Genomic DNA, 21,416 nt, shown 5'->3' with positions numbered 1-21,416 from the left:
CATCAGCACATGAATGCATGGCACACTGGGTAGTGAGCACATTTGTAATTAAAGGAAAACATGGCCAAATAGGCTTCAAATAAAGATAATCAGAAGGCCCATACACCATTTCTGGCTCTAACTCAGATTTATTGTATGGCCCCAGTTGCAAAACAAAATAGCCTGTCCTTCAAACTCTGCCTGTAAAATTGAGTTTGTGTGAAGCAGCTGCCATGAAAAACATTGCACAGTACTGATACTTGATCTGATTTCTGATTTGAGAATATTTAGAAGGAGCTGCAATCCACATGACCCATTTCATGTTCTTTTGTCTTGTTACAGAGGCACAGAGATGCTTACGTGAGGATTAGCTACAGATCAGCAAAGCCATAGATCATTGCTAATATAAGGCAGGAGAACGGTTCATGGTGTCATCATTCAAAACACTTCTTCAGGTGAAGCAGCAGACAAACATCTGACTTATTTCAGGACCATTTGCCATTTCACCATCCTGCAAAGGCAGCGCCAGAGCTCAGTCTGTACACCAAAACCTGCACCTGGACTCTGCAGGACCTTCCTAAATTTTGAGGAATCAGGTCCCTGGCTAGGCTGCTAGCAGACAACTAAAGCTCTTTCTTGATCCCACTGCCCAAATTAGAGCAATTTGTATTAAAAAGAAATAACTTGCTAAAAGATCACTGAAGATGGAACTAAAGTAACAGCTCCTTAGTTTTAATAAGTTGGTTCTAAGTTATATAGTGTTTTCTGTTCTCATCAAATCTCATTAATTTATAGCACTTTACTGCGTAGAGATAAACCGAACATAGCTATGCCTTGAACTAACATCTTATGCTAGGGTTTTAGCACTTTTTTTCTCTAAAATTTAAGAAGGGTAATCAGATCCTGGGTGAAAAATTGCAAATGGCCATCTTTGTGAAAGAAAACCATCTTTTATACTGATAGCCTTCCAAAATGTACACTAATGATTGCATTGAAAAATCAACACTAAAAAGAAAATATAAGGACTGCTAAAGTAATTTTGCGTAATTTTAAGTACCTCTTGTATTAAATTGTTAATATTTTGCAGTGTTAAAACTTCAAGCTTTCATTCAATGGGTAGAAGATGGTGAAGTGTAAGAACAAAATCACTGAAAACCTAAATTTGGATATTTGGCTTCCCACCAGAAATTCGAAGCCTTCCCTGAGACACTGCATACACATACACAGCTGCACCTAACACAAGCACAAGGTGGGTCTATTCATCAAATGCATGCACATTTAAGCAATGAAAGTCCCCAGTACTTGTCACTACTGAAACCAGATCTAGTGTTTTCCAAAAGGCAATAAAGATTTCTGATATGATTATAGGTAGCAGTCTCACACCCTTACAAGCAGATACATTAGCACAGCTTCAACTTGCTTTCCTCTTTTAACAGATGTTGTGGAACAAATCTTATGTGCCTACAAAGAGTACACGTCACTTTGATGCTGCAAATTCTCACTTCTGCCTGGGGCAGTATCACTAACAATAAATCATTCTGTTTGAAATTTCTACTGACCCTCAAGATACCAGCTGGCATCCTGTGTGCAGCACATCTGCAATCTGTATCCAGATTGCTGCTTAGTACCAAGGAAAGCATTGCCTCTCCCACTTCCACTCTGGAGGAATTCTCCAGCCATTGACACATTACAGAAGAGCTTAACTCTATCCACCAGCAGCAAATAAATGGTGAATGGGATGTAAAATTTAGGAAAGACTAAGTCATGTTACTTTCAATGTTCATTCACTTTTAAATTAGTTGATCCTTCCTCTTGTACAGCTCCTCAACTACTTCTGGTCTTTTGTAATGGTCCTCTGAATTGTGTTTATGATGGAAATGTCTTCCATTTTCTCATTCTTAATCCTAAAGGTAAAGGGAGAACCTGTGGCGACAACCATATTTTCTAAGAACTGGTCTTTCTAGTCCCTGCTGTTTGGGGAGACAGAGTTGGCAGCTTGGTCTTCCAGGCTCAGCCCACCTGGAACATGAAAATGAAACTCTAATTACTACCAATTTTGATAGTTTTGCCTTTCACTCTGGAAGATCCTGAATGTAGTGAAACTGTTAATTACACCATCTTAACAGAGGTTATTACACTTCAGAGTCAACGACCTGAAGAGGAACAGTTTATTGGCCTCTCCCAGTTACTGTGTGTTCCACACATTATTGTAACTTCACCATCCTCCACATCAGAGGGAGAAAAACTTCAATTCTAGAGCATGTCAGAGTAGTCATCAGAGAAAAAAAAACCCACCAAAACACATCAAACTCTCCCAAATAATATTCTGCTACCGCACTTTCAGCAAGTGGAAGAAAAATCATTGCCTTTAACTTGCGTTCTCTTCAATGTGATCTGATTAGTGCCAGGGTATAATTGCACTGTTCATCTGCTGACATGTAACCCAAATGCAGAAACCAGGGATTTCTGGTGACTCAAGTACTCAAACACAGACTGTAGGACTTTTCCTTACCCAAAACCTATCTTTCTGATAGCAATGAATTCTACAGTGTAACGATTGCTTTTTAGTCTTTTCCACGTGCTGGGGTTGAGGAGCACACCTATACCACGTCATTCATCAATAAAAACATAACCGCTCTTGACTTAGATGGCAGCAGCTGTCTGACGGTGCCCACCAATTACACCGAACGGCGAGGATGGGAAGAGAAGAAGCCACTATCATCAGCTAAAGCTGCAGGGGGGATTAATGTAACAGAATCTAATCACCTGCCTGGATTTTGGCCAGTGCACGACTGGAATTACCACCCTTGCTCCTAAGAAAGCAGTCTGGGAACTTCAATTATTGTGGTGGTCAAGGTCTCGGTTTATATCTCGAAGGCAGCAACTCCGGCAACACAATTATATTGCTCCAATACAGACTCAAAGGAAAAAGTGCCACCCGTTGAAGTACCATCATGTCCTGTAGCACATAAATGTTAATTAGTGGTCTTTTTTTAGAAATTATGAGATGCTCTAGCCCTGCACAGTGTGAGATTTGATGAGATGAGAGCACTGGGTGGTATAGCTAATAAATTAGTTTACTGTACAACCTCATTTCTTTAATGAAGAGCAAATACCTGAGCCTTAGTAAAGCAAGAGCCCCAGGCATACACTTGCAAACTGAAACGCTGGGTTTAATTTTTTTGCATTCTCTCTGAAACAGGGAGTGCTGACCTACCGCTTGTCATTAGAGAACAGTCTCCTGTCAGGGGGCAACACAAAGTATAAACTTCGATGTCAGAATTAAAAAACACAGAAGAGATGAGTGGCAAGGCCATTATGGGAAAATAACCAGTAGAGGTACAGTTTTCATAAGGGAATAACTTTTAAAAGCTGACAAAAGCTGTCAAGGTGTCAGGCCAGGAGAAGAGCCAGCACAATTAACATATACTAGGCTTCAATCTACTGGGAGGGAAAAAAGCAGGATTTATTTTGGACAATTACAACTTAATAAATGGAAGTGTCAGTTCCTCTGTAGAGCACCCATTAAAGCGTACTAAAGGCCAAAACCTTTTACAGTTTCTGTCATGGTAGGCAACACACTACCATTATTTTATATTTCAAGCAATTTTATTGTCAATGACAGCAGTTACAAATGTACAAGAAAATATTTTCCTTAGCAGCATACCAGGCAGTTTACTTTGCAGAAATCATCTATGCTCCCAGAAGTGACTATTATTTTAGATTTTTATTATGAACACTGTGTATTTTATTTTATTTATTTTTTATTTTCCAAAGCGCACACACATGAACGAGTGCTTGAAGTGAAGTGCTCAGGAGGGCACACCATACCACTTTCCATCCTCCAGCTATACACAATCCCTGCCCGGGGAGTGAAAGGCACCTCCTCAGGGTGCCTGTCGCTGCAGACAGCCAAGCAGACTCCTGCATGCCTGCAGCCACTTCCCGTGGGAAGATGAGCTCTCCCCTCAATAAGCACAAGGGTAGGCAGGGTATCGCTCCCTCCCTGACCTCACCAGCTGCCCTCATTTCTCTTGCTCTGACTCCCCACTTAATTCAGACCTTGCACAGCGTGCAGAGCCATTAACTTGTTTGTGCAAGGCTCACCACAAGAGTTAACCGAGCTCAGAAACATGCTTCTGCTTTTTCTCCTTTCATTTAAAAAAAAAAAAATCAGAACAATGAAGAACTGGGTTGGCTTCACCTGAAGAATCACTTGCCCTCTGCAGTGGACCAAGAAAAGATATGTACACTGCTTGAACCCTGCTATTCTCAGTTCCCTACTTAGCAATAAATTACAGATCAAATAGCTCCAATTCAGATGGTAACTTGAGGGACTTGCAAAGGAGTTAAATGTCCCAGAGGAAGGCCCAGAAGCCCCTTTGTAGTGGTGAATCTCCACTGTACGATGCGCAGGTAGAGAACTTGTACTCAAATGAGGACATAAACCTTGAATTTTATCTTAAATCCCCTTTAAGGGAATAAAAAGCTTCCAAATCCAGCACTTTTTAATACACAATCTTTTCTCCTCACTATTGCTGACGGAAAATGATATGACATTATTTTTGCCTTGTTGATCTTCTTGTTAATTGAGGCAGAGAGATGAGTCATTAGCTGTTCTAGCTTCCCTTTGTTCATAGCCAGGCAGGTGTGCAGAGCCAAAGCGAGATACCCCAACAGTGCTTGAAAAGAAAATCTGCTCCCTGCAGAGTCATTTGGAAAAGAGTAGCTATCATTTAAGACATTATCTACCGTTATTTAAGTAAAGTAACCCCCTACCTCATCATCATAAGTGAGGTTATTCAACACCTACCATTTTAGGGCTGCCCAGCTTTCACCATTGGAAATCCTATTGCCCAGCTGTTATGGGAGCTTTGCTTGGACAGCCACTCCTCCTCACTCTGATTTTTTTTTGAGTTAAGAAAAAAAGAAAAAGGATCCTAAAATAGGCTTGGTTATAGTATATGCCTTGCAGGAATTTTGGCATGGGGTGGATGGACATCTGCTTCAGGCCTGACCTACTTCTAAGCATCTAAACACAAAAATCCCCTTGCAAATGTTCCCTGTAGAGTATTTTTTTTAGCTGTTAATCCCCCAGTGATTTCGCCTGCCCCTCAGACACCTTCTTTGCTCTTTGAGATACGAGTTGAACTCAGTTATATTGCGTCTGGCCATTTGAAGATGTTGACAGTGTTGGTCACTAAGGAGTAACTCAGACTAGAGCTTCCACTGTGCAAAGCAAACACCAAGGGCTCAACGAAGAGGTTACAGCCTTTGCAGGCAAAGCAGGTGGGAGACAGGTTAGGAGTCAAACATGTTCTTATTGAGTAAGCATATAACGTTCACAGGTAGACTCTAATGATTTATCTTAGATGGTATTTTTAATATATTTCTCATTATACAATCCATAACTTTTAACCAACCTTATATAGTAGGCTGATGCCAAGAAAATACACTAATTGGGGTATTCCTTAGAAATGCAAATCATGTAACTATGGGCAGAAATGAGGGAAGAAAATGAAGTAACCCACATCAGTAGCATGTGTTGTACTCACATCCAAACAAAGGAAAAAAGAAAGATTCATTAAGCAAGAAATGAGTCTTGAGATGACATAGAAGAAAAGTCTCCTGCTGGGGCAGAGAAGTGGGATTGCAAAGAGAGATGAGACAGAAAGACAGGTGGCAGCATCCTCTGTCTCACAAAACAGAAGAAAAAGAGAACTATTCATGTTAGCTTAATGCTTGCTTAGCAAAAGAGAGTGAAAACAACTAAGGATGAGTTTGATAAGCATAATTTTAATGCTTCATTGACTTATTTTCTGTTTTTCTAATGTCCCATTTGTGAGTTCATTTTCAAATCCATACAGCATTCCATTTTTTATCATACCTAGTGACAGCAATGTCTCATACCATGCCTTTTGTCCATGAGAAAGACTATTGATAAACTTAAGTATCCTTAAACAAGTGCCGTGCTCTTGCAATGCTCACTGTAAACAGTGTGCCTCCACAAAAACCCCCTGGCCAGGGGTACAGATGCTTTTCTTGCAGCCAGGAAAGGGATGACAATAAGAGTAGGGGAGGAAGATGCACAGAGGTGAGGAGAAGACCTGATCCTTAAGGGAGTCTGCGATAATGATCCCTAACCTCTGGTACTGTTGTAACCTTTCTCTTCCATGCTATCACTGTGAGTCTCTTGCTTTGCTTCCAGCTCTCATTACAAGCAATTTGTAGGCAGACATATCTCTCTGTAGTTATAAATCATGTAACACGATGAGGTCCCGTACCACATGTGAACATACAGATGCCAGTGCAAGCAAGCACTTAACAGCTGTACAAAAATATACAAAAAAGGTGGTTAAAAATAAATAAATAAAAAAACAGCCTTAAAGAAGGTGGAGGTTCTCATTTAATAATTTTTTTATTATTATTATTTTCTTGAATTTCAGTGCTAGAAAAGGGAAGGTGAGTTACAGGTGCAGAGCTAACTTTTTGTGTTCTCTCTCGGTATCACTCGGTATATCAAGACTGCATATCAAGACAACAGCAGTAAGTCATATCAGAGAAGCCAGGCATTTAAAAGTAGTAGTATTAATCATGAATGAACTTGAATTACTATTATTTTTTATATTACAGTATACCATGGGTCTCTTCTCAGTTCTAAATTAAGGAAAGATACAACATGCTGTTGGAACAGAAAATTCAAGGAAAGAGAAGGATGCCTGCAAGAGGAAGGCACAGTCACATAGACTGCTTGTATTTATATTGTATTTATATTCATTCTGCAGATTGAATGTCTCAAAAAAAAAAAAAATCATTCAACCAAAAGACTTCAACATTTTCAATCATTTCATGTTGAACCACTACTCTTCTGCCACACATGGAGACTTCAGAAGAAACTGAAAGGTCCTTTAGAGAATAATTCAGGTTTGTCACAAGGATATTTGTCATGACCAAGCATAGGTGAACGCACAGTGAGAAACTAGGAGGTATTACTGGAATAACAGTGCATGGTATCCTTGAGGTGAAGGAAAAGGCTCAGCTGAATCAAAATACAAACAGGACTGAAGGCAGGAGCACACTTCCAGCTTTCTTTCCCACTGACTCTTGAAATCTTCTTAAACAAGGGCTACTGCCTGTCTGCCAACAGAGGTCAAAACAGACTGCATTCCTACTCGCCTAATCTGTCCCTACAAATGCTCACAGAGCCCTTACTTAAGTCTTTCTTATTTCATTCATTTGCAGTGTGAGGGTAGGGAAAGTTTAATTTAGGGAGTCACTCAGACCTTTACTGGACAGCTGTAGTTGTACTACTAATTAAAAAACAAACCGAAACAAAAGCCAACCAGCTAATCACTGCAGCTCAAACCCAAAAAGCCAGCCACAAAGATAGAAGAGGCTCTGCAGCTGAATTGTTCCAAATGTTCGACTGCACATGGAAAAAGGAAGAAAAACCCAAACTTATATTTTAGACTTTGCTGAACACTCCTAGAGCAGTTTAGGAATTTGAAGACATTTCTGTATAAGCTGCTACCGAAATCAATTAAAATATGCGGAAAAACAGTAATCAGAATTTCTAGAGTAGTACTAGTCTGCCTAAAGAAAGTATGGTGCTAGTCATCTGCTCAAGGCATACAACTTTTTCTTAGATGTACCGTAAGTTAACTCCTGGCTCTGTAGAGGTCCCGATGTCCTACTGCATGCAGCATACGGAATGAGCAGGAATCATCGCTTAAGGGAAACCAACTATCACTTCCACATAGTTTGTTTGCCTCATCACATCTCTTCACAAAAGGCAATGCTGATTGCAACGCTATGTTTTGTCAACCGGTAAGAATCACCACTGAAAAAAGAACAAGCTCTTTCTGAAATGAATGAAGGATTGATTTTGCATGGATCAGCAAAGACTGCGATAATAACCCTAAGATTTACTGTGACTTCTACTGAAAAGGTTGTGCAGTTCTTCCCAATGAAGAATGAACTCTCACATGTAAACCAGCATGCACAACCTGTAGGACATAAAATATAATTCTAGCAGAGCTCCTAAGGAAAAAAAAAATCCCAGAACTTTTTTTTTTTTTTTGGTAGCAAGTAGAAAACCGTAAGGTGGCTTTTGCAGCATCAGGCATGGAGTACTAACCATTCACATCCACCACTTAATTGTTTTAGCAAATTAAATCATGCTAATGTCACAAAAAAATGATTCGCCTTGAGAGGCCAGAATTTAATATATTACTAGCAACATATTAGTTTCTCCTTCATTTATGAAAATTTAAAACTTAATTGCAAATTCCATTTTTCTCTATGATCACTGACAGCTCAAAACCATGGAGTAACAAAATGCTTTTCATATTATTCATTACTTACACTTAATCTATATTCTACTTGATTACTTTCAGGACAGCAATGGAACTGTATTTGGAATTTCTGAAAGTTACAGAAAAGGTATTCTGCTGATTGGTTTGAACTTCGCAGCCATAATAACGCTTCAGTTAACTTTGGGAGATTGATTCTGTTAAGGAATGAATAAAAATAAAAAAGAATATTTTTTTTCCAGATAACTGCTTAGCTGATCTATAGCCTAATACAACAAAGCAAGTGATCGGTAAACCATCATCTGATCTCCAAGTTTGTATAACACAAGTTTTCAATCTTTTCTCCCCACCAAAACACTGTATGCCAAAAGATGCACTACAATATGCATGATGCCTCAGGAATCATGTACTGGAACACTATATTATTTCCTATCTTCAAATCCTAATTATTATGTCCATTCTTATCTTAGGAAAAAAGTATTTTCTTTTGCAACAGTCTTGGCCAAACAGCAGAAATCTGATAAATGCTGATACGGTAAAGCAAAGTTTAAAATTAGCCTGAAGTTCAGATAAGTTGTATGTAGAAATTTTCAGGAATTTATTTAAAAAGACAAAGCTGAACTGAAATTTATGAGTATGGCTTTAAATAAAAGAGTGAACCACACAACAGTAGAAATGCATGCCGGGGAGATGTATGGAGTAAACCATGTTTCTTCTTGTCCCTTATTCCTCCCTCCCTCTTTGCGTTGGGGCTGTATTCCCCCCCACCCCTCCACCGAAGTAACTTGCTCAATCTAGATTTGAAAGATAATAATAAATGAGCAATGGGTGGTTGAATTAAATTTGTAACTTTTTTTTGCATGGAAATATAATATTACTGATTTATCAGGTTATCAGACTGATGTGGATATTGAAAAGGACAGAAAGGAGAAGGCTGCAGTAACACAAAACAGAAAAAAAAAATTAAAGAACTGAGGATAAATACCAAGTTTCTAAACTCAGGAAGGGCTGCAGCTGCGTAAGGCTGCTCCTGTGTTACAGAACAGGCTCCTCGTGGAATCGGAAGTGTCAGTGCATGGGGTTATTATTCTGTTTGCAGACCATTAGTAGGACAGACAGGGTATATACTTCTCTACTGTAATTATGCTTGTTCTAAAAACACCTCTTCCGAAAAAATAACTCAATTAGTTAATCAAACATTATTACAGAGCAGAATTTCCCAAACATGAAAAACAGAAAATGTTATGCAGTATCTTTTCTGTTATAATTACGAAGGCAGGAACATAGTGATATGTCTTTTTTGGTAATGAGGAAACAATGCTAGTTGGCAACAAAACTGGATTTTGCAGTATTAATATTTTACTGAAGAATATCCTCATCTAACCTGTCAGTACAAGTTTTGAGGTAAAGAGTGCCTAAATACTCTGTTACACTGATACCAATCAAGAAGCCAATTTCTGGGATTAAATTTTATAGGTAAAGTAAAAACTGGAAGGAAAATAGTGGTTTTTTTTTTCCTTTTATCAGGAAACAGTGTGTGAAGTTTCTCCCTAAATAGACTGAAATATTCATAAATAACAGAACTTAACTATTTAATTTTAAAATACATCCTGTAAAGCAGAATATGAACTATCATTTGCAGCCTTCCAATGCAAACACATTACTAACAGACCAGCAGAACACCTTCCAAGTGGCTTTGTGCCCTACTGCCATAGGACTATATTTCTCCTTTTCCTGGAGCCTTCCTGCTCCCGCTAATTATCTCCTTGCACTTCACTCTGTCTACACCAAAACCTACCCCAAACCACCCACAACAGACCCCAGAAACAGCACTCTTGGCAGACTATCATCCAGAAACATGCTCCCCCTTGGACATTTCTCTCCAGCATTTGCTCTGGGCACATCATTACATTGCAAAGGAGCAGAGACCCTCATTTCTGTTTCCTTCCTCCTTCGTGGCCCAGTGTGGTCCTGTTATGTTGCCAGTTTTGCCTTTCTCTTCAGAGTAACAGCAGTAAGTTTGTTTGTTTGTTTGTTTTTTTAAAGGACTTGAGAAAGGAAGCACAGTGTCTATTGCAATAGTCTGTTCCAATGCTACCAGCAGTGCTGAGCTATAATTAATAGGTCTGGTGATGACCCTCATTAGCATTACTGTCAGGATAAATGCTTAAAACTTAAAAGGAAGCTTTTTACTAAAGTACAAACAAACCCCAATCCAACCACAAAAGACCATTAAATAATGCAATATTCATGCAAAAAAATTTGAAACACAGTGATAGAGCAGCATGTGGAAAAGGAGGGGGTCATTTTGTGGTTGCACGTGCATTACATATATATATATATGTATATGAACACACAGCTGAACATTTGTTCGTGTTCCCTTAATATTTAAAAAGGGTACAAAGATGACTCTCTTTTCCTGAGGAAAAAAAAAAAACTATAGGAAGAGATGCCAAGTTACATTCTGGGAAAGCAATAATGCCAGTAAGAAAGAGCTACACAAGATTGATTCAAACAAAAATGTTTAAATACTCATCTATGCTTGCTTAACATTCAAAAAGTTAAGACTGCCTGTCCATAAGGTCACACCGAGCTGTTGCTCTCTTCTAACGTGAGAAACGAGCTGAAGTAAGGGAAGGAATATAAAGTTTCTCCATTCCAGAAAATTCAGCTGCAAGAATCCTATCTGATATTAAAAGTGATAAGTCACTTAGCTACAAAGAAGAGAAAGAGCACTGAAATATATTGCAAAGAATTATTTTCACTTGCAAGGAATGGAAAAAAATGACGCTGCAAGTGCTTCTCACCCCAGTTCTCCACAAGCTCCACCCAACGGCATGCACCAGGGTCATGCTTTCCCCAGCAGGGCATGAAGCTGCTGGGACTGCAGCTGCCCTCCTGCTGCCCGTCCCCGCTCTTCCTGCAGAAAGACACCCGCCCTCTCAGTCACACAAGACACCGTGGGCTTGGCACTGCGACATCCATGCGGGAATCGTCTGATCCAAGACCAGCCTAGGTGCTGCTTGCACTGGTGATTTATTTTATCACTCTCGGGGATTTTCACCGCCATAAATTCTCACCATGGCCTTCTTGTCTATTTTGTCATCTTAAACATCCCTCCTGGCTGGGCTCAGTGCACAGCAAGGTCCAGCAAAATGCAATGCAATGTCAGGCAGCATGGAGCTACAGCGGGGCTGCTGACTGGTAGAAGAGGACGGGACCCAGCTGAGAGCAGCCGGCCTTGGGCTCTGTCTCCAGCCTCCCCTCTCAGGCATGTCCCATTAAGCAGAGCCTGGCAAAGGCAGACACATGTCACGAAATGAGTGCCGTCTTGCTCTGCATCGCTCCTTGTGATCCCCTTCACCATTACTCTATCAGGTAACCAACTCCAGCTTATCCACAGGAAGGGCTACACTTAAAACTTGAGAAACAGAAGTTTTAATATTCTTATTTTATGAAATCCCTTATTGGTGATCATCCCCAAAACTCTGACCCACTATATATCACATTTGTTTTGCTTATGAAGCAAATCTTCAGAACATTTTTGAAGCTCTTAAGGTTTTATTCTGTACTACAGTAAAGCTCTTTATTGACATACTGCTCTAGAAGATGACAGGTTTTTTGAGAATCATCATTTCTATATTTCCAAGGTGGTATACAACACATTGCCTCTATCTTAGTCTGATTCAAATAGCTTCAGAGGAACCCAACCTGCAAAAATCAGCTCTGAAAAAACAACATAAAATACTGTTTGCTCCCTGTAAATAGTTAATTTATTTCACTTTGCAATTCTCCGAGTACATGTTGCATTTCCCTTCAAACAGATATGAGCTCTTTGGCTATGCCAAAAGCTGCAGATGGCCTGTGAGCAGATCCACCGCAGTGCCCTGAGCTGACCTACTCGTGACCAGCAGATGCACTGCAGTGCACCCTCTGCAGGCACCAACTAAGTAGAAGAGATGGGATCTTTTATTTTTTAAGAGGGAATAACTCTACAGTGAGATTATTTTTTTTTTTTAAAGCTGTAATGCTGACTACAAGGATTTGCTGCTTTGTTTTTAAATTGCAGAGTCAAACAACTGATAACATCCAATTATCTTTGCTGAGAATACTGGCATCCCCAAATGGGCTATACTGCTCTTACTGTATACCTTATATGCTTCATACCTCATAGGAGGTATACCTTTAGTAAAATTATGGGTTTATTATTATTGTTATGCCTAATCACACCCTTCTACTTCCGAATTTCTTCTTCTTCACCCATATTCCATGAAATATTTATTCAAACACATAAAGATGTTCAAAGTTTGGACTTCTGACTGGCTACAGATTGATATTCTCTAACCTATTTGGCACCGACCTCCTAAAAAATCTGCAAAGAAGAAAAACATGTAGAAAGGATAAAAATGTAGACAGTAGAAGTTTGTGTCTGTAATAGGGAAAGAAGACACCTACTAATTTAGTCTTCCTGCATAATTTGTGTTTTAGTACTTCCATACAAATTTAAAAACATTTTTAGAGCAGGGAGATCATTTTCATCCAGGGAGACACAGTTTGAGAAATGACCTCTGATTCTGTGGGAAAAAACTCCCACTTATGATTTACTTAATTGATTGTATTTGCATATCTAGATGCAAATACATTAGGGCTGTTAATTTTATTTTTCATCACAACTTTTTTTGTTGTTGTTGTTTGATATTTGGAAGAGCACTCCTGGGAGAGGAAACAGCACCAAGCTCGGGTGCACTGCCGTGATATTCAGTGATTAATCACAAGTTCTGGGATGGAGAGGAAGACTTTCAAATACAGGAATAAAATCACTTCATTCTTGTAGCGACAAAAGTCTCCAGAGGAATGACTGATGTAGGGGACTTAGCTGTGTGATCCAGCCTTCTTCACCGACAAGACAAAACTCGCCAACTCTAAACGGCTACGAGATGAACGTTGTTCAGAGCCTTAGACTTAATAATGCTCAGCCACATTTATCAAAACTGCAGCATTTCAAGGAACACAGGCAGGATTTTTTTCACTCTGCATGAATACAGCACTTCAGAGACCTCCTTGTGCACTTCCAAATACTTAACAAAATTCTGCATAAAATCATACAGATGTTTTTAAAGTCCTGGCATGGGTCTCAAAAGCTGCATTCCGTGATTTTAGACCATCATCATCAAATAGCAATTCTCTCATTATTATATTAAATATTAGCCTTAGTTACATTTCTCTCTGTATTGAGCCCAGAACATTTTTGTTTTTAAAGACACCTGCATTATATTTTTTTTTCCTATTTTTGTCTAGGCTTTCAAAGCAAACAAAAGAGTTCATTTTTCTCCATTACCGCTAACTGATTACAAGTTGCTTTTCCAGGAGTATATCATAAAGGCTACAGATACTGCTCTCCAAACCATATTGTCTAAAGCTAAGAACAAGAAAACACTAACAGAGGCAATGGAGATCTTGAGACACTGGCCTGAACTCCATCAGGTCCTAGGAAATCAAATGAGTTTTGCCCTATTCCTATCTTTTCTTTCTGGACCAGTCAGAAGGACCTCATACTATCTCAAAGTGGGTGTTCAGAAGCTATAAGACACAATAAATCAAAACACAACCAACCCCTGACAGTACAGGGCCCCCTATCCAATGGAGGAAAACCACGTAATTATAAAATCTTCTATTTTAAATCCTGTAAATTTTCTGTGCTAGCAACCTTTGAATCAATGGAAAGAAAATCTTCTACAATAAAACTGAGGTACAGGAGCTGTTATGAACATTTTCTCTGATAAACCATTCCATGGCTTAGATGGTGTGATAACAGAGTGCTCGATTAGAATTAAATATGGCTTTTCAGAACAGCTGGGATGAACTCAGGCAGAGCTTTCATCCGTTTGATCAGAAACCACTGTCAGGTGCTGGGATCACTGAAATTGAACTGGCTGCATATGCTTACAACTATTCTTGCATTATGGGAAACTTTTTCTAATAAGTGCTTCCCCTTACCTGTCCATTGTTAGTAGAAAGGTGTGATCAAAGGGAGAAAGTTAGAGAAAAATATGAAGCAAAATCCAAAGACAGATTATCTGTTCCTCTCACCACTACTGAACTGCTGGAAAACTTCTGCCATTGAGGTAGGAAGTTTCAAGACAAAATCAGAGCATTCAACAGTAGCACCTGCAAATAGCTCTAGCACACTTAGTAAAATAAGGTTACTCCAAAAAAGCACATGGTATGAAGTTCCTTGAAAATTCAGCAAATCAGAGTGAGCCTGCACTGCAGTATATGTTGCCAGGCCCTTTTTTCACCCGAAATATGGGAAGAGGAATGGTGTTTCTTTATAACACCAGTAGAAACCACCACAAAAAACACTCCAGAAGAGTTAAACTGGACTTAACATTTTAATCTCAGGAACTGATAGTCTTATTTACCAGTAATATTACAGAAAATTATTACTTCGCCCAAACAAGCATCCATACAATTTTTTCTACTGGAAAACTAGACGTTTTTGTCTGATTTCCTACCAGGGAGATTAGACGTGTGAGGTCTTACAGAGTAAGAGGATGGCTTCCTGTGTTTCACCAAACACATCCACAAAGCCACATGCAAACACAGACACACAGGCCTCCTACACAAAAGATGGAGAGGTAGGATCTGCTGTGCTCCATCAGATGCTGGTGCAGTCCCCACCATCTCCTGTCTAAAGCCCTCAGAAACCAAGAATAGCTACGTGAACCACTGGAAACAAGTCCCTGTTCAGTCTCACACCCGACAGCAGTTTCAAAATCAATTTTTCATTGATACTGAATAGAGGAACAAACACTGCAGCCTTCAGGTTCTCATTATTTAAAAGCACTTCAGAGCACTTAAAAATTAATAAATAAAAATCCTAAGAGAGTTCAAGTGGGGAAGACTCTGCCCATCACTTCTTTTTTCCTGCCTTCCATCAATGAGGTGCTGCTGTGTGAACATAACACCTGAAAATCAGTTCCAGCTGTGTTTTAACTAAAAATATTTGCAACTCATAACAAATATCTATAGGATGCAATGAAGCTACCTGCTAATTTCTTATCTAACATATCTTTCCCTCCAGCTTCTCAGAGATTGCTATTGCTGCTGAGGTCCACATCTCTGTAGTTCTCAAAACTAAATCTAATACTCATGCTGACAGTGTAAATTATAGGCTAAATAAAAATACCAGTGAGAGAAAGAGGGAAGTGTTTCAGGGAGAAGTGCTGAAGGAAAGAAAAGCAAACCATTGGTTTACATAATACAGATAGATACATGTGTAGCAACTCATCTACCTTCACCCTGAGCAGAATTACAGGACAAGGGGAGATTCAATTAGAATGAAAAGCAATCAATCCAGATCCACAACCATATGATTTCACCAGATTAAAAAAAAAAAAAGATACAGGATAATTACCAGCTAAGTGGACTAAGTAGAAATTTCCTGTACAGTTATTACATATCTTTACATTTTCATTACATATCTCTTTGGTGGAGCCAAGATGGATTGTATTTTCCTCTGAATTACATAGTCCTGACCCCTCCGGAGACCAGGACGTCGCACTGGGATGCATTGCCTCTCTTGTTATGTGGAAGCACTGCTTTTATGTTGCCAAAGTAGGACACACAACTTGAAGGTGTGGTGATAAAATGTGGTGGTAAAAATGTACATACCAATGTTTCAAAGCTAACACATATCTCATTGTGAGCTGAGCCAGAAACTTTTCATTACCCCAGTTGTTTTTATATTCAATGCATTTAAGTAAAATCATAGCCCATTTCAGAATTGTATCTGCACTAAAAGAAAGTTTACCAAGGAGTACATCAAGTTTCCTAGCCACATCTGTTGCGACAAATGCCTCCCAGTAAGTCATCTCTTAGGTATACCACAGTATTTATTTATGTGCAAAATTAAACTCATAACAAGGAAATTGTACATTTACACTTTTAATCATATTTTTCATCATTCCCTGTTCCTCTTCACAGCTTAACTGTTCACATTTCCCTTTCTTGCCATCTCAGAATTTTTGACTGTAAAATCTTCATGTTAAGATTTGTTTCTAAGAAAACAGTTGTATTTTGCTTCCCAAAACCTGAAATTTGGGCACAACTCAACTGTGATTTCCAAGCCCGCCTGAAGGACATCTTATTTCGTTATTCTACCTGAAACTAAGTTGAAGTAGTGAGCAGATTCCTCTTACCTGTTTGTGAGCATGATCATAAGAGTTAATGTGATTGTCAAACTCCTGGTGTTTATAGTACTGCTTGTCACAGAGTTCACAGTAGAAGTTGGCTTTAAGATCTTCCAGAGCTTTTGCTATCGTGTTTTTCTTTTCAGCATAATCCTGGAGGGGGGCGGGAAAAAGTAATTTTAGTTTTGCCTTTGATGCTGCGAATGGATTTTGTGCTCTGCAGTTAATCATATTTGTAAACGTTTACACACCTCCGTAACTAAAAGCCTTCACATATTTGCTGTGTTACAGTGCACATATTTACTGTATCTGCTGCGAGGCTGAAGATTTGCACACTTCAATTTGCTATACAATTGCCAGCTCCTCTTAGGGGCTCTGTCACAGAGGCTAGAAGAATTGCCCTGGGTTCTGTCCAAATATAAATATTTATCATGATGAAGGCTATTTTCAAGTTAATTTTGATCCAAGATTCACTGCTTTAAAGACCTGCTAGGTAATATACCCAAGCAGAATAAGCATGAAGATACAAACTACAATAATTTAGTTATCAGGCTTTTACAAGAAAGTACGCTTACTAAAAATAAAATAAAATTAAAGAAACCCTACTGGGTCCTTCTTGAACGCGTGTACACATGAAAACATGAGGAACACTTTCATATCTGAGATGTAATGAATATCTTCCATAGCTTTGTTATTTGTCATCCAATATTGGAATGACAGACACACATCTCCGTTTACCATACATTAACAAAAGCATTACAAACAACCTTGCTTATCATTTATGAGCAAATTATATACAAGTAATATCTATTAATTTCCTAAATACATTGACGATAACATGGCCTGCTCTGAAAGAGCATGGAAATGGTCTGTCATCTCAAATTAGTTTAATACCAGTTAAACACTGAACATGTATAACTTCAGTGCAATGACTCCTGCTTTTGACAAGTCTGTCTGGGATAGAATTGCATCCTGAAATCCCAAATGCAGCAAATATTGTTTAATACAATACACCCCTTTGATTTGTTTCACAAAATTTCATCACTGCGAGCTCTTTGGAACTGACCCTAAATCCCCCTTGTTTCTGTCTTCTTCCTTGTTCAGTTAGATCAAGATAAAAGACGCTTTCATAATCAGAACACCCAAAACTGAGTTAATTTGGGGGAAAAAAAGTCCCTATTTGCTAGCAGTTTTCACAGCTTAGGACTCATATACTTCCAATATATTTTGGGGAGTTTAAAATGGAAAATTTTTGTTTATCAGATTAGAATATTTTCATAACACTGATGTTTATTAAAAAAAGAGAGGAATAATAGTCATACAATTAGAATTATATCCACAAAGTACTTATGTAAACCAGTACTTTATAATTCAGCATGACTGGACTGCTAGCAAACACAACTGATTCATACCCAAACTGAGGTACTCCCTCATCAAAATTTTGTCCATTAAAAGAATTGCAGAAGTCACTTCAGCGTGGTGTTTTGAATACTGGCTGACACGTGAGGAATTCACACATTTCTAAAACAATGTTTCATAAAATCTGTTTTGTTTAAAACCAAAGTGAGTTAGCATTTTATACCAAGAAACAGCAGTATTTTACACTTTGAAATACACTTATGCTGTATGGAAACCTAGCCTGGAAACTCTGCACTTAGTTCTTGGTATCAACTAGTAAGAAACTACAGCATTTGAACCACTACAATTATTACCAAAATGCCTATGTTTAGGAAAGCAGTGGAGACAGCGTATAGAGACCCTAAGGAGATATACTCCCTTGAAACACTTTAAAAGTAATTCTCATAGTCTACAAAGGGATGCCACTTAATTTTTCTTTTCTAAAACACGAAAAAGAAAATTCTGGATTTGGGGGAATTATCAGAACTTTGAAATATTATATACGACATCTGTGAAGGCTGAGAGCGAATGTGATGGATTCTAAGACAAGAACAGTGAACTGAATAATAATTTTTCTTTACAGAAAGATCTCACACCACATTGTTGATTAACCCTCAAACAAGACTTTGCAAGACTTACTAATGTAGCATAATTCCTTGAATAAAGTTTTGTAACTTCATTGGTGTTCCTCTTGACACAAAGCACCATTTTTGAAACAATATACTTATTGTATAGCAGAATCTAACCTGAATGCAATTATATTTGACATGCCAATGCATCCTAATGGAGCAGAGACACTGGAACCCCATGAACAACTTTACTGCAAAATAATAAAATCGCATCATGGTCTTGGGTTTTCTCCTACTAAATTCCTTCAGCTATGGTTCTTTTGGGGGTAGGATTAATTTTACACTACAATATTACATCGCGGTTTCAGAGGCAAGTAAACAATGTCATCACATCATCTAAATTAGATGCAAATATGTAGATGAAATATAATAATGGAGTTCAATCATGCATGGGGAAGGGGAAATACAGGACTTTTAAATCAGAAGAACCAAAAGTATTTGAACTTAGGAAGATATGAATGGCTGTACTGGATGAGGTCAACCTTTTGAACCTGTGTAATATTTTATTCTGTACAACTAAGGAAAGTGACTCTTAACTAAGGACAGTTCCCTTTGCTTTGCTTTGCAGCTGCATTCTGCTAGTTTCAGTTGTTGCATATTAGAAAAGGTCATAAATACCCATTTTTTATTCCCTTTGACTGGGTCATTCATAATTATATACACCCCCTACCACACTGTCTCTCAGGTATCGTGCTCTGAATTATATAGTTCTAGTTTATTCAGGCATTCCTCATATCAAGGCCACTCATCACCTCTGCTTGTTCTTTTCACAGCCTCCAAAGGAAGACATGACAACACGATATACCATGGTACCACGCAGTACTATATTAATATTCTCTATTTTCTATCCTATTCCTTTTTGTAGTAAGTCTTAACGTATGAATTTTTTAAAATCATGATAGAGCACTAAACCAACATTTTTATAGAGCTCCTTTATCACCTACATCCTTTGCTGCTGTATAATATTTTGCTGGCAGATGTTTCTATCCAACTACTAAACTTCACTTGACTTCAGAAACTTCATGTTTCTTCAGTGGCAGCAATGGCCATTAACAAATCTCATGGTTGAGGTACCAGCTTTGGGATCTAAGCATAGGCAATAGCATTAACTATTAATTGTGGGCAGTGAAGTATCGATCTCCAACAGGAATATTCACAGTAAAAGTTTCTAAATAGTAGCAAAAGTGTGTGTTTTGGTTTTGGTGGTGTTTTTTTTGTTTTGGTTTGTTTGGGTTTTTTTTACAAAATTTTGTGTTGTGTTGCACTTCAAATAATCATGAAACACAAAAAAAAGGTAGTTTCTTCATATTAGCGCCTAAGACTACCAGATAAGACTTATGATGTTATTTTAATCTGGTGGGAAAAGATATTGAATCACCTCTCCAAACACCTTTGTTAGTCCTTTCCAAGACTTCAGCTTATTATATTGCACATGTACACACAAAAAAACCCTTAATAAAACCCTCAATGGAGGGTGTTCAGAAGATTCCCTGTGGCCATGGGATCCCCTAGGCTGTGTCAGGATTAAGGATAAATTCCTGTTGCCGGTTGGCATTGGGAGCTGAGGAAAGTCTGATTTCAAGGATGCATGGGGATGGAAACAGGAGAATACAGGCTGCTGGTTCTCTGCCTGCTAGGCTATCTCTATTGATTTTGCAAGGAGTACTACCTTGGAAAAGGAGGCTTTCGCGAGCTCTATCGATTTTGATGAGGGATAACTGCCCAAAAACTGACAGTAAAACATTACAGTCCCTGGACCTTGACAGCACTGGGCAATGGATTGCAGACAGAAATGACCTGGAAACTTATTGGAGAGGAATATTCCTGGAGTAAAGTAACAGCCAAAAAACTCACTTAAAATGGTTAAATATGATCAAGCTTACTCTCAATTTCATCAAGATTTGCAAACCATCCTGGAAGTTTTAAAAGAACTTTGAATTATGATTCAGCTTGGTACTAAAACTCAGAACTGAGCGTCACTTAGTTTCATTATTTTTTTCCTGAAAAGCTTATTATCTGAAAGCCTACAGCTATAATTCACTGTAGCTATTTTTCATAATTTATATGAAAGATATCTAATAAGTGATCACATCTATCAGCTGGCTTTATTTCTCTAAATCCATCTTCTCCATCCTCCAGAGCCTTAAGCCTGGGCAAACGCTACAGCAAAGGCCTGATACACTGGATTAAGAGCAGGCTTCATCCATAGAGGGGCTACCTGTAACTACCTAGACTGGACTTTCTGCTCCCATTATACAAGAGGAAAAGAAGGAAAGCTACTGAAACACTAAACACTTTACATAGATACCTTTGGAGAGTTGAACGGATGTCTCAATCTAGTAGATATTTTTATGGGGTGTACTTCAGGCTCATACTTCTACTATCTACAGAAAGGTCAGCTAGAAAAAAAAAGCAAGAGTGTAAAATTATAATACATCATCTACTCCATGGTGATTGCCAGTGTGAATATTCTTACTTTACAATAAATGTGAGCTCCTTCTATTGCAGTAAGCTATTCTGCATTTACTGTAGACTTAAAAGGGTCAGGTCTGCAGTCACTGCAAAGTAAAATGTATTACAGAAATAACCCCCTTCTCTTCAGGATAATTTACTGGTACAGTCATCCCAGAGAGGATTAGACTGCTCTGGTCTGATCCTCTGGATTAGACCACACTAGACCTGACAGATGTTCCAGTGCAACCTTGTTTCACAAAAAATATTTAAAGCATTTTTTTTCTGTCCCAATAACTAAAAAAAAAAAAAAAAAGGGCAAAATTGTATTTTGAACATTGTCAAAAAACTGGAGCTATTACTCTTGACTTGACAAAAATATTCTATATATTAGCTGTGTTTATATGAAAGAACCTACCTAAAAACATGCTGTTACCAAAAAAAAGAAAAAAAAA

At 38.4% G+C, this 21,416-nt stretch overlaps 1 protein-coding gene across 1 annotated transcript in view; it reads right to left on the bottom strand.

The window, feature by feature from the left end:
• ZNF804A (zinc finger protein 804A) overlaps positions 1-21,416 on the bottom strand; it is a 157,505-nt gene that overhangs the window by 22,273 nt on the left and 113,816 nt on the right. Inside the window, exon 2 of the mRNA XM_009468005.2 lies at positions 16,493-16,636. Within this exon, the coding sequence (XP_009466280.2) occupies positions 16,493-16,636 (144 nt within the window). The remainder of the gene's footprint in view (positions 1-16,492; positions 16,637-21,416) is intronic.

The sequence above is a fragment of the Nipponia nippon genome, unplaced genomic scaffold, assembly GCF_047370975.1.
Source record: "Nipponia nippon isolate SJK-2023a ecotype South Korea unplaced genomic scaffold, ASM4737097v1 scaffold_5, whole genome shotgun sequence".
Lineage (NCBI taxonomy): Eukaryota > Metazoa > Chordata > Aves > Pelecaniformes > Threskiornithidae > Nipponia > Nipponia nippon.
This window is presented reverse-complemented; position numbering and strand designations above follow the sequence as displayed.